We start from the raw sequence: 13,506 nt of genomic DNA on the forward strand, positions 1-13,506 counted from the left end.
AAACGAAGAGCACGCACTACAGAGCGAGCGTATAAACCACTATATAGCAAGAACAATGGAGCGTGTAATCATGCACGCGTGGACAAAGCATTCCCAAAACGCTGCAACTGGTGTCTCCGAAGGCCGAATTATGTAAATGTGTGCGACGCACCAGCCAATCGCATGCGAGACCCTGCGCCGTAGCAACACTGGGGATATTGGCGCGGCGTTCGAAAGAAGCTCGAAACTGACGAGTGCGAAGCAACATAGGGTGCTTAAAATCCAATTTTCGATAGGAAAAACGTAGTTTTATGCTATGAAATTTAGTGTACATGTAGAAAACATATCAAAGATTCGATTTCTGCAAAAAACCCAAATCGACAAAAATAATGGTAAAGATCTTTGTACCCCGCCTAGGAGGGAATTTGCTCTTGCGACTTTTGCCTGAAACCGTTGTCGCGGGTCACATATGAAGAATTTTTGTTCTTGTTTTTATTTGTTTGATTGTTTGTTTGTTCTTTGCTTGTCAGCCGACTTTAGGGGGAAAATCAGATCTTAAAAGTATGAAGACTTTTTTGTTGTTGTTTCTCTTGTCTTTTGATGTTCTTTCTTCTTGACTGACAGGCGATAATAGACAGCTCCCCCCCCCCCCCTTTCAAAATCGTAGCGCAGTCCTGAATAATGCCCAAATAAATTCAATAAAATGCTAATATGGAATATCCATTTTTTAAAAATGTTATAACGTAGTAGATATTTTCCCGTAGCTATTAATTGTATTCTTCAATTTTCTTGATTTAAGTCAGTAAAGCAATCATCCCACGGGTATCCCCCTCCCACACAAGGAAACTTTTTGCATATTGATGTTATAAATGGTGCAATTTGATGCATTTTTTGCGTGTTTTATCGACTTGAAACAGTCCACCATGTTTAAGGTAGCAGTACATTTTATGTAGATTATTCTTGAACAATTTTGCTTATAAAATGGTATCATTTTAGAGAAACTTCTTGTATTAATTCTTACACTGAAGATCATGAAGGCGATCATGAATTTTGACATTGTACAGTCCCAAAACGGTTGTTTGTAACTATATTTTTTCGCTTAGGAAATTAAGGGGGACGCACCGGGCGCAACTGCTGGCAGTATGGCAGCAACATCAGGAGAATGACATAACGATTAAATGCGAGCGAGCGAGCTTGAAAATTTTGGCATTTTACAGTCCAGAAACTGCCATTTGTAGCTATATTTTCTTCGCTTTGAAAATTAATGGGGAGGGGGGGGGGGGGTTCGCACCGGGCGCAACTGCTGGCAATTACCCGGCAACAATATCAGGAGAATGCAATGACGATTAAATGCGAGTGATCGAAGCGAGCGAGCTTGAAATTTTTAATATTATACAGTCCAAAAACGGGCGCTTGTAGCTATATTTTTTCGCTTTGAAAATTAAGGGGGACGCACCGGGCGCAACTGCTGGCAGTTACTGACAGCAACATCAGGAGAATGACAAAACGATTAAATGCGAGCGAGCGAGCTTGAAAATTTTGGCATTTTACAGTCCAGAAACTGCCATTTGTAACTGTACTTTTTTCGCTTAGGAAATTAAGGGGGGTGGGGGCGCACCGGGCGCAACTGCTGGCAATTACTGGCAGCAACAAATATCTCGTAAACACATTTATGATGTAATCTGGGGAATTTTCAATCCCAGAAGTGTATACTATTTTTTCTTAGGGGGGGGGGGGCCCTCCGTTAATGGAAAGTATCTACGTAGATAGCTCCTCCCACCCAAGGAACATTTGCATTTCTTTAAACTGAAGTAATAGACCTGGTGCACACTTTAGATGAAACATTTTGAAATCTGTCGATCTAAAGTGTATTAAGTAGAAATGACTGAACGGGGAGGGTATGGGAGGGGTTTTCCTCTTACGCGAGGGAGATTTTGTATTTTCAGAATTGAAATTCAGCCATCTTTGGGTGAAATATTTAGATAGTTTTCTATCAAAAAAGTAAGAACATTTCCACATCTCGGGAGTTACGAGGAGGAGCAAAATGATCTGTTTGTCCCCAATACTTTTATGGGGGAACCATCCCCCTCCCCCTCCATCGACGCCTCTGCATATGAGGGAGCTTTTTAAGTGAAAGATCCGCTGCACACTCTTTGATGAATATAAGGAAATAAAACGTCAATCTCAAAAGTGAACAAAGTCTATCGAAAGGGACCCAAAAGTAGCGGATCTTTTGCATATTCATGATTGCAATTCAGCGATCCGGTGCATAATTCTGGCAGTACTTGTCCAATTTTCCATAAAGAAAGTTCGAGATTTGTCCTCATCTCGGGAATTGCTTGGAGGACAAATGATTTGTCTGCCCCCAACATTTCCGTATATAGGGGCGGGGCAAATGCCCCTTTGCCCCCCTCCCCCCGATAGATTCGACGCCCCTGATCATCCCTGTACTTATGCCCATGGATGTATCAGAGTCCTCGTTTCAGGAATGATGCAGGAAATGGAGGGGGGGGGTTCAATTATGGCGGTATAGTTTTTGTTACTGTTTTCGTACATAATTTACAGATGGTCCCGAGTTGCTCGCTTCATAGCATGTTTATATGTAAGCCTATGCTATTTGACGTTGTGAACGTCTGGACCATATGTCGATATTACTTTCTTCGCGAGCGAGCGAAGCGAGCGAGCGCTCGAGAAAATTATGTATACATTATCCTACAAGATAGAATACTGTTCAGCTCTGTTACCTGTCTGAAGGCGGTCATACGAACGTCATGCAATTTGACAAAAATGATACAATCACATTTCTGCTTCCTCCATTTTTTTCCTCAAATTTCAGGGGGGATGATTGTACAGGCCATCCCCCCTCCTCCATTTCAGGGGGGGGGATATCCTCCCCCATCCCCCCCCCCCCGGATTTACGCCCATGAGCAGTATAAAGTAATTGATGTCCTCCCTGAAACAGACGGTATGTGACCATGCATCATAAAAAGGAATTCAAAAAGTTTAACCCTTGACACAAAAAAGGGGAAAAAAGGTCAACCGTGTTTCCCTGAGTTTTTTCATATTTTCTGTAAGAGCTATCCTTCCTCTACATTATTCTTTAGTTTGGGATTGTAACATACACGGAGGAATGTGTTTTAAGCAGTTTATATACAGCTCCTTTTTTTTGGGGGGGGGGGGGAATAGAACGATCAGGTATGTCTTAACCCGTTGAGGACGGTTTGATTTTGCTACAACACACATTGCCAATAAACACCAGCCCAAGTATACTCGGGACTCGTCCTCAACAGGTTAAAAGTCCCCTTTTCATTTCTTGAAGTCCTATACACACTCTTCAATTTCAAGTCTGATGACTTTTGAAAGGATAATCTACTGTCTTGAAACTTGACATTAATCATAGACAAAATGTGTTGATGCCTTAATTCAGCGTAATCTCATGATTCCTTAATTGTTGTTGCTCCGGTGGTCTACAACCTGTGTTTTGTCCCTTTCATTGCACAGCTAGCACGGCTTGGTGAAGATTAAGCGCTTGAATAGACCCTGTACTACATAGCCTCTTTTCTTTTTAGCATTAGGATAGTTCAGGGGAGTCCATTTGAATCGAGCAATACATCATCTTAAAGCTCAGAGTATATTTAGAATCTGCCCTTAACTAAAAATATATATATATATATATATATATGTCTGGAGACTTTTGGTTGGTTTTGTGATGCAGTTTATATCAGAAAATCTCTTCATCCTTCAACACTCTCTAAACACCTTTTTTTTTTCTCTCGTTTTTAATATCAGTATTGTTTTTGCCATAAGACCAATGAGTGGAATTAGAAAGAAGGTGTAAGTTCTATGTACGATTCATTTCTATTTTACTATTTCGTCTTATCCCAACCCACATTTTCCGTATGTGATAATTTAGTTTTCTTTTGACCCATTCTTTTATGGTAACGCGTAGCTTCTAAACATGCTTATGATTGCTATCTCAAATGAAGACAGAAAAAAGCAATCATACGTAGAACAAATACGTGTTCTTTTTTCGAAGAATGGTTACTGGAGCGTAAGTTATAACGTATACACTGTCATTATTTTGACCTGTTTATATTCTTGGATACTAGCATAGTGGGAAGAAGTTGGTAACACTTCAAAGCAAAGATCAATCGCGGATGAGTGCTAGATTAACCAGAAGCTACCGTCTCATTCAGAAATGCTGAATGAGTTACTAGTTTACTGTCGACATTTGTTTCAGTCTTAATACTAACGATAATCTTAGGTAGTGCCCCATCCCACTTTAGTTGATGACTTAAATCAAAGCGCCGTGCTCTTCAGCCCTTTTTGCTAATTTTCCCGTATTGTAGTCCATCTAAATGTAACATTAGTGTTCTTAAAATCATTTTGTAAAAAAGAAAAAAATGTCGAGTAAAAGCATCACCATAATTGCATCAATAGAATGCGATTATTATTTGAACTTGTTTAGCGTTCTAGCATCTTAACTTATTTCTTCATCTCGTGTTGCTCTGTAATTCATGAACTTCAGAAATATAATATTAGTCGCACTTGTAGTTAAATCTAGTAAATCATCAGCCATGTTATCATAGATATAGACACAAAAAACAACAACATAGAAACACAGACAGCATGTTTGGTCTAGAATGGTGTAAAATAACGTCAAAGTAGAGGCCTATAAAACGGCAGTGTTACAAAATGTTTGTCTTATCTATGACTTTTCATACTCTGACACAGAGATGCAGAGAGGTCACGGAACAGGCCAGATTTTGTCGGTAAGCAGCAGCTATGAATAAAACTGACAACTTGCAGTGATAGGACCATGTCCGAGGAGATGATTTCTGGAGAGGACCAGGAAGAGAGACAAGAAAGACACGAGAATGACTTGAAACGTCAGACTAGAACTTACCCAGGTTCAACATGGTAAAGAATGTTACACAGCTATCACGAGATTAATAAGCTAGGACCAACAAGGGAGAGATGACGCATACAGAGATGGAGAGATGGACGGAAGGGAAGAGGAGGCTGAGGAAGACGATAACAAACCCATCGGCAGAGAGACTTTGAGCAAGACAGAATGCATCTGGAAACAACTTGGGGAAAAAAAGAGAAAGGGGTAAGAGTAGATGAGAAGACGAGACTTTTGGCCGTAGTGAAAACATATTGAATTGAACGTAGGTCTCCTAGTGAATGACTCCACGGCAAGACTCGGAGAGCCAAATGAAATTAACTAATATCCGGAGTGATTTGAGAACTCTACATTGTTGTTGTTGTTGTTGTTGTTGCTATTGTTGTTGTTTTAATCTGAGAGATGCCTGACGGGCCGGTCTTGCGAAGACATCTGTGTATGATATTTATCATGAACCTGTTTTTTTTTTTCTTCTTCTTCTTCTTCTTCTTGCTATGGTGCAGTAAAATAATGCACTAAACTCATACACATTTCTGGCTCTGTAGACAATTACCGCAAGCAGTAATATTTGGCGACAATATATTCATATACATGCACAGAGTCTCATACTAACGAAATAATGTATATCAGAATGACGTCTAAAATGAAAAAGGAAACTCACACACACACACACACACACACACACAAGGATGACTAGAAAATCGGTCATCTCGTCTTGGAAAAGGTGGCGGTCGGTGTTTCATACACACTCTCAAAACGAGAATTCTTGGTTTACATTCTAAAGATTTATACTTCAAAATTATATCTAATAAGACACACTTCAAAACATCAAATATATATATATATATATATAATATATACATATATATATATATATATATATAACTTTTTGGGGGCGTGGCGATTTGGACAATAATTATTTCAACTATATACCTATTACTACGTGATAAGACTACCTTCGTGTCTTCGAATAATCTTTGCAGAAGTGAAGGTCAAATCAAGATAGCAAGAAACGGTAAATGAAACCATCCATTATACATGGACAATATACTTACTTCAAGCAAATTCCATCGTTTTTGTTTATGTCTATTTCAAACCTGTATACAGAAAGTATGAAATCGTTTTGATTAATCATTTCAAAATCTCTTTCCTTTTCCAGCATGACCAAAGAAGGAATGCTGATCTAAATTGATCTAGCAATGTTTAATGCAAATAAATATTTCCAAGAGTTATCGAATAGATATAACAATAAGTAATTGAGGGTATTGAAGTTGTCCACGATTGGTCATGAGCTTTGACTTATTGCAAGTGAATTTAAGGTAAGATGATAGGCTTATTGTTAAAAAGACTATGTTACAAAGGGTATTTATACCTATCAGAAAGGTCTACGGACATAGCTGAAGCTTTATTGCCATGTCAGCTATAGCAATTATACTGGTATGTAGGTTTACTCATCTAGATCACTACCTTGTACTTTTGGAGAACGTTACAGTGTGTGTTATGAACAGTATCGCCTTTGAAATAACCGCTTTGAAAAATTTTCTTCTAAAATTCTACACATTTTCTTTGGATAATCGAGTGTGGGCACCAGATTGGACCAGTCTGGGTCGATGATTTATTCGTGCCCCACCTTTGTCCTCGGATGAAGGCTTATGGGTAGTAATAATAATAATACATAATCTAGAGGAGCCTACTACATGTATAACTTACACCGTTTCATCATCGGTTGTTTTCCTTTTCTTACCCTTCCCAAATTCTGAGAAAGTTTGGAAATTATTCATGTTTGTTGTACGCCATTAGAATTTGATTTCAAACAGGTTCTGTTGTTTGTATCATAATGGAGATTATGCAAGTATGTAGTTAACACGACAAAGACACACATGATTTTCACACCTTCCATTTAACTTTGATCAAATCGTTGCCCACGCAGCTATGATATTTGTTGTTTGAACACACACTTGTAGATGTATTAGGTGTGCCTTTGTGCGCCATACATGTATATTTCATTATGACCGACTGAAGAAACATTGTAACAAGTTGTTGTATATAGCTTGTATGATATGTAAAAAAAAAAATAAATAAATAAATAAAGAATAAGAAATATCAAGGTTTGTAGGGCCTGGCATACATACTGTTGGCAACGCAATCTGTCTGTCAATTCCTTGATGATTCTTGAATCCCGCAAATGCATACTATTATGCTATAATACGTCTGTGTTTGTTGTTGTCAATGCTTTGTACTGTAAAATATCTTAATGTGTATGATATGTCGTTATCATGAGAACCACACTTCACTGGAAGTGTAGTGTGTTTGATAATGGCGTATTTAAAGTGCGTATTTACTCGATTGATATTTTCAAGTGTAGCCTAATGCTGCAAAGTACTAGCAGGATGCCAAGGTGTACAAAAAGCGTCATAATTATGGGAAAGAGAAAGAGAGAGAGAGAGAGAGAGAGAAAGAGAAGGCAAGGAGAGACAATCCACACTCAAGCACATGTGCAAATTTATGTGGCAGGCAGGAACAGTTACTCCGCCATATCAGCCAGCATTTGTCTTAGATTATTGGAAGGTTACTTGTTCGTTTGTTTTTCATGTGTTTCATTTTTGTTGTTGTTTTTTATTACTTTTGGTGAAGAGGGACAAGATTTAGTATACTTTAGTATACTCCCCTTCTCTTTAAACATGGACAAACACCCAACGCAGCAGCTTCATGTTACTTTTTAGGCCTGTCATTTGTGAGTTAATTTGTTATAATGCTTCTGAATGATCTTTATTGGATATGAGAATAATATGTACTTATGAAAGCTTATTGAGGTCCAGTGGAACTATCAAACAAGGCTATGTGTGTATACGTGGGTCTGTGTGTTTTGCATTTCTGTATATTTCTATTTCTAATATGTATATAAAATAGGAGCATGCATTTTGAGTTTGAGTCAGAGTTTGGGTCGGTTTCTTGTTTTATATTTCTTCTTTATCATTTAGTATCGATTAATGTTCTTGAATTTTGATATTAGAGCAGGTATATAGAAGTGCATGCCTTTTCTCTGCGCATGCATGTATACAAGATTGTCGTATGTGTTGATGTCATTAAACCTACATAGAATGATGGTACTGATGCGGGAGTATAGTATGATGACACTTTTTTTGTCGCAACATAATCATGATTCCGTTGTCACAGGTGCCAATTATTTGACTTTTTTAACCCGTGTACAGGAGACTATAGAAGCTATAGAACCTCCTGGCACTATGACATTTGATTTGGCGTCATTGCTGCATTGACAAAACATTTGTCAGCACACTTCTGATTATATTATGATGCATATACGAATATGACTTTGATGATACGCCGGATTATGCTATGATTCTTATGTAGTTGTAACTATGTAGGTGTAATTATGTACGTAGAGAGAGAGAGAGAGAGAGAGAGAGATTTACGATCCAATTAATTTGAAATTTCTAGGTTGGATTGTACAACGTTGTATGTTGGTATGGCAATTATTTTAAGCAGAGGTTGATCAGGGCAGGAGCCCGATTTTACTTTTATGTATTTCATTTCATTTACAACAATAGTATTTACATGACTTAACACACTATTAATACAATGTATAACACATTTACGATCATGCATCGTTATGTTTTCAAAGATTGGCCAAGAAGATTACCACTACCAAGTTGACATGACACGTGAACATAGACATGGAAATATCAATGGTATTGTATACATACGTTTAGCCATGGCTTAGCTATTTTAACTCTTTTTGGTGTCATATGATATTGTAATGCAAAATCTGTCGTTTAGCAATCTCATAAATTTTCAACTAGTCGTGTATGCTTAAAAAAACAACAACTGTATTTTGTGCTTTCTGCGTGTATTATCGCGTATTAGAATACAATATGAATACAATCTGCTATGAATGGCTCTTTCTGTTCAAGAAGAACAATGTGTACTGAAAGACACATTTATCCATTGTCTGTTTGCACTGGTTTGATCTCATGTAAACTTGTATATAGTATAAAGTATAGGAATTATCCATGCTTATTGTACGTTACTTCAGATATGACTTCTAACTGTTATTTGTGTCATAATGAATTTAACAGATGATTAAATGCAAGTATGTATTTCACACGACAAAGTCAAACATGATGTTCCCATCCTTCCTTTAACTTTGAACAAATCTTTGTCCACGCATTTATGATATTTGTTGTTCTTTATTAGTTGAATCTGATGTGCCTTTGTGCGCCATACATTATATATTTCATTATGACTGACTGAAGATACATCGTTACAAGTTGCTGTTATATGTAAAACATTTAACAAAAATAAGAAAAAGAATGGTTGTGGAGGGCCTACAAACTGTAGGCAAGGCAATTTATCTGTCAATTCCTTAATGGCTCTTGAATCCCGCAACTGCATATGCTACAATACGTCTGTGTTTGTTGTTGTCAATGCTTTGTACTGTAAAATATCTCAACGTGTAGGATATCTCATTATGATGAAAACCACACTTCATTGGACGTGTGACGTGTTTGATATTGGCGTATTTGAAGTATGTATTGACTCATTTAATAATTTTGTCAAATGCACATCGCTGCAAAGTACTGCGCATTTCACGTTACCAGCAGGATGCCAAGGTGAACAAAAAGCGTCATTAGGCGAAACAGAGAGAGAGAGAGAGAGAGAAGGACAGAGAGAGAGAGAAGGGGGAGGGGAGAGAGAGAGAAGGTCAACAGAGACAACCCACATGCAAGCACATGTGCAAATTTAGGTGGCAGCCAGGAACTCCGCCATGTCAGCCAGCAGTTTTAGATTATAATTGGCAATGGGACTTGTTTGTTTTCATGTGTTTCGTTTTGTTGTTGTTTTTATTACTTTTTGTGAAGAGGAACAAAATTTAGTATACATGCTCACCTTCTCTGTAAACAGGGACAAGCACCCAGCTACAAGTTACTTTTTAGGCCTGTCATCTGTGAGTTAATTCGTTACGATGCTTCTGAAATTGTATTTATTGGATATGAAAGCTTATGAAAGCTTATGAGGTCCAGTGGAAATATCAAACATAGGTTATTTTGGTAATTACGTTGGTGTGTGTTTTGCATTTCTGTATATTTCTATTTCTCACCTATATATGAAGCGCATGCATTTTGAAGTTTGAGTCAAATTGTAAATATAAATGAATGCGCAGTTTTATTTTTTGTTTTATAGTTTGTCCTTATCATTTAGTACCTACATACAATGTATATGTAATGTTCTGGAATTTTGTGGTGCAGGTACGTGGAAGCACATGCATTTTCTCTGTATTTTTGTTAAGCCCATGCATGTATACACGATCGTATGTGTTGATGTCATTAAACCTACATAATAGATGGTACTGATGCTGGGGTATGGTATGATGACACATCTTTTTTTTTTTTTTCGCAACATAATCATGATTTCCTTGTTACATGCGCTATTTATTGGACTACGGCCTTTTACGTAAATATTTTTGAACCCGACTACAGGAGACAATACGTACGAGCTAGAACGTCCTGGCATTATGACTTTTGATTTGGCGTCGTTGTTGCATTGACAAAATATTTGTCAGCACTCTTCTGATTATATATGATGCATATACGAAGATGACTGTGATGATACTCCGGTATATGTTATATTTTTTTATGTAGTTGTAATTACACTAGATGTTATAATGTACATGCAGAGAGAGAGAGAGAGAGAGAGAGATTTACGATCCTACTAGTTTTGGATTTCTGTGTTTGCATTGTATTACATTGTATGTCAGTCTGGTAATCATTTTACGCAGAGGTTGGTCAGTGCAAGATTTTGTTAAATGTATTTCATTTTATGTCATTTCATTTCCAACAATGATGTTTACATGATATAACACACTATTGATTGATGCAATGTATAACGCATTTAAGAGGACGTTCCTGCATCCTAATATTTTCAAAGATTGGCCAAGAAGATTGCCACTACCAAGTGTACATAACACGAGGACACAGAAATGGAAATATTATGCTAGTCTATACCCACGCTAAGTCGTGGTTTAGCTATTTTGATTTTTTTTTTTTTTTTTTTTTTTTGGTATCGTATGATATTTTAATGCAAAGTTTTGTGTGTATTATCGCGTATTAAAGTACAATGCAACCTGCTACAAATGGTTATGTCTGTTCAAGAAGAACAATACGTACTTAAGACACTTTTTTTATGCATTGTCTGTTTGCACTGGTTTGATGTCATGTATACTTGTATAAAACATCATGTACCATTAATCAGTAAAGGTTAGTATTTTTGTTTTTTTTTTTCACGATCGATTGATACCCATACGTGAAGACGTAATCGCAGTCTACGCGTATTTGTCATTAAAGAAGCTTGATAGAATCACACTATGGCAAAACAGGAATCATTTGTTTTGTGAGCTCGTAAAATATTGCAATTAGACAACTGCAAAATAAACATCCGACGTCACTTATTTGATACATGTGTGGACCTATAAAATGTACACATTCTACCTAGTACGGCTTGAAATAAAAAAGACAACATCAAAACCAACAAAACAAAAAATACACACAAAAACGAAATGGTGAATCAATATCTAAATGTTGTCAACCCTTCCAACCTTTTGTTTAATGTTACATTTAGAAAAGGTTAAGAGTTTGACAGGTTTTTATTCTATTTTAAACGAAACAATACATTATTCAATAAAAGAGAGAAAGACAACAAAAATCGCTAAGACTTGGCAAGAGAAATGGACAAAAGTATTAATTATGCATTTTGCATCATTGAACATGGTTGTTGTGTGCGGATGTGGAAAAGAAATGATGAAATAGATCAAAAGAATTTACTCCATACCAAGTTCAGACGAAAGAGAAGGAAAAACGAATTTCGTAGTCCTATAGAAAGTATGAAAGCATTAAAGAGCGAAAGAAAGAACAAAAGAAATGAAGACAGACAGAAAGAAAAAAAAAAGTTACCGAATTGTGAAGATTCTCGTGCATTAATGAAAGGGGGTCATCCCGCCAGACCGACACCCACGAGTCGTACAGCTCACGAGTTCGACATTTGGTAAAGAAAGCCCACGATTTCCACAAATACATCACGGGGCTTAATGTTTCGGTTAAATGTTAGCTTTTAATAGTGTTGAACTCATGGGCTGTAGGACTTTTGAGCCGTATAACTCATGGGCTGTAAGACTTGTGAGCTGTATGAATCGTGGGCTTTATGACTCTTTGGTGTCGGTCATGTGACGTGACCCCCAATCAGAACATCATAAAAAAAAAACAAAAAAAAAAAAAAAAAAAAAAAAAAACGCAAAACACAGTACGTTTATCAATTAAGAGTTTGACATACAGACATCATTGCCTTTCGTTTCCAATTTGCATATTGATATTTTTTTTAAACTTGCGTTTGCACAAATTGTGCTGAAATCAAAAGTATTGCTGTCAAGGACTCACGAATCTCGCTTTGGTATGCCTTTATATGTCAACCTCATTATTAATAAACGTTAACACGTTTTTTTTTTTTTTTTTTCATGATGTTGTGATTGTGACTCTCTTCCCTGAACCTAGGCATCGATACTAGATTACAGCAAAAAGTGAATACCAAGTTTTATTTGAAGATAGCATGGTGAGATTCAAAGTTTCTCTTGTCCAAATCGAAATGTTTTAGAACCCTTTGAATACTTAGAAATCCGTTTCTCTGTGTAAAACTTTTAATATAGTCTAAATTGATTTCTGACTGCAAATATATATCCATTATATGCAGGCATATACCATTTTCTAAACCGTATCTATCCGGCTTTGAAATTACCAGTACAAAAGAAAAAAAAAAGAAAAAAAAATGGTGTCCCATGGAAAACTCTAGATTATGATTATAATTTTAAATGCCGAAATCAGAAAACAGTTATTCTGGTCAAAAAACTCAAGCATTTAACCAGCTTTTGTGATTGTTTTGTTTTGTTTTTAGTGACAGACTACAAACACATATGCACACACACACACAAACACACACACAAACACAGATACGCACATAAAAACCGATATACATGCAGAAAAATGTTGTAAACCTTGGAATATGGAACTATACTGAGGTTCATCTTTGTTCTTATTTTTCTGTGCATCTCAAAGGTTAACAAAATAGCATCTACTTGTTAAAAATCTATGTGAGTGCATTGCTTCCTGTGCATGATGTGGAGCTTGTATAAAGGCACATACACCAACGCACACACACACATAAATTTCTCTCACTCAAACGGCATTTACTCATAAGAAAATAAAAATCTGTTGTGAAATAGTGACTCAGAACAGAAACCCTGGTACAAAGGCTTCAGATTTCATCATAAATGTGAATTGTATCATATCACAGTTCATGTTTTTATTTTCTCCATGTTGAGAAATACAAACACAAGAATGTATGCTTCTTCTTCAAGAGGCTGACAAATCAGCTTGAACATTATTTTACAGATACATTTTATCATAGCGCTCATATCAAATAAAAAAATAGCAACATACATGAACAGAAAAAATACACATTTCATTTTTAACACAATGTCATGTCAAAACGTGTCGTGTGATCACACAGCAGAATCTATCTATTTGACCATGTGGCGAAACAAGGTACACGTGGCA

The 13,506-nt window shown here is 36.7% G+C and overlaps 1 protein-coding gene across 1 annotated transcript in view; it reads left to right on the forward strand.

Moving 5' to 3' along the window:
• Positions 1-4,798: 4,798 nt before the first annotated feature.
• Positions 4,799-13,506, forward strand: part of LOC140246800 (uncharacterized) — a 195,886-nt gene continuing 187,178 nt past the window's right edge. Inside the window, 1 exon segment of the mRNA XM_072326132.1 lies at positions 4,799-4,899. Coding sequence (XP_072182233.1) covers positions 4,799-4,899 — 101 coding nt within the window.

This window comes from Diadema setosum, chromosome 3, assembly GCF_964275005.1.
Source record: "Diadema setosum chromosome 3, eeDiaSeto1, whole genome shotgun sequence".
NCBI classification, from domain to species: domain Eukaryota; kingdom Metazoa; phylum Echinodermata; class Echinoidea; order Diadematoida; family Diadematidae; genus Diadema; species Diadema setosum.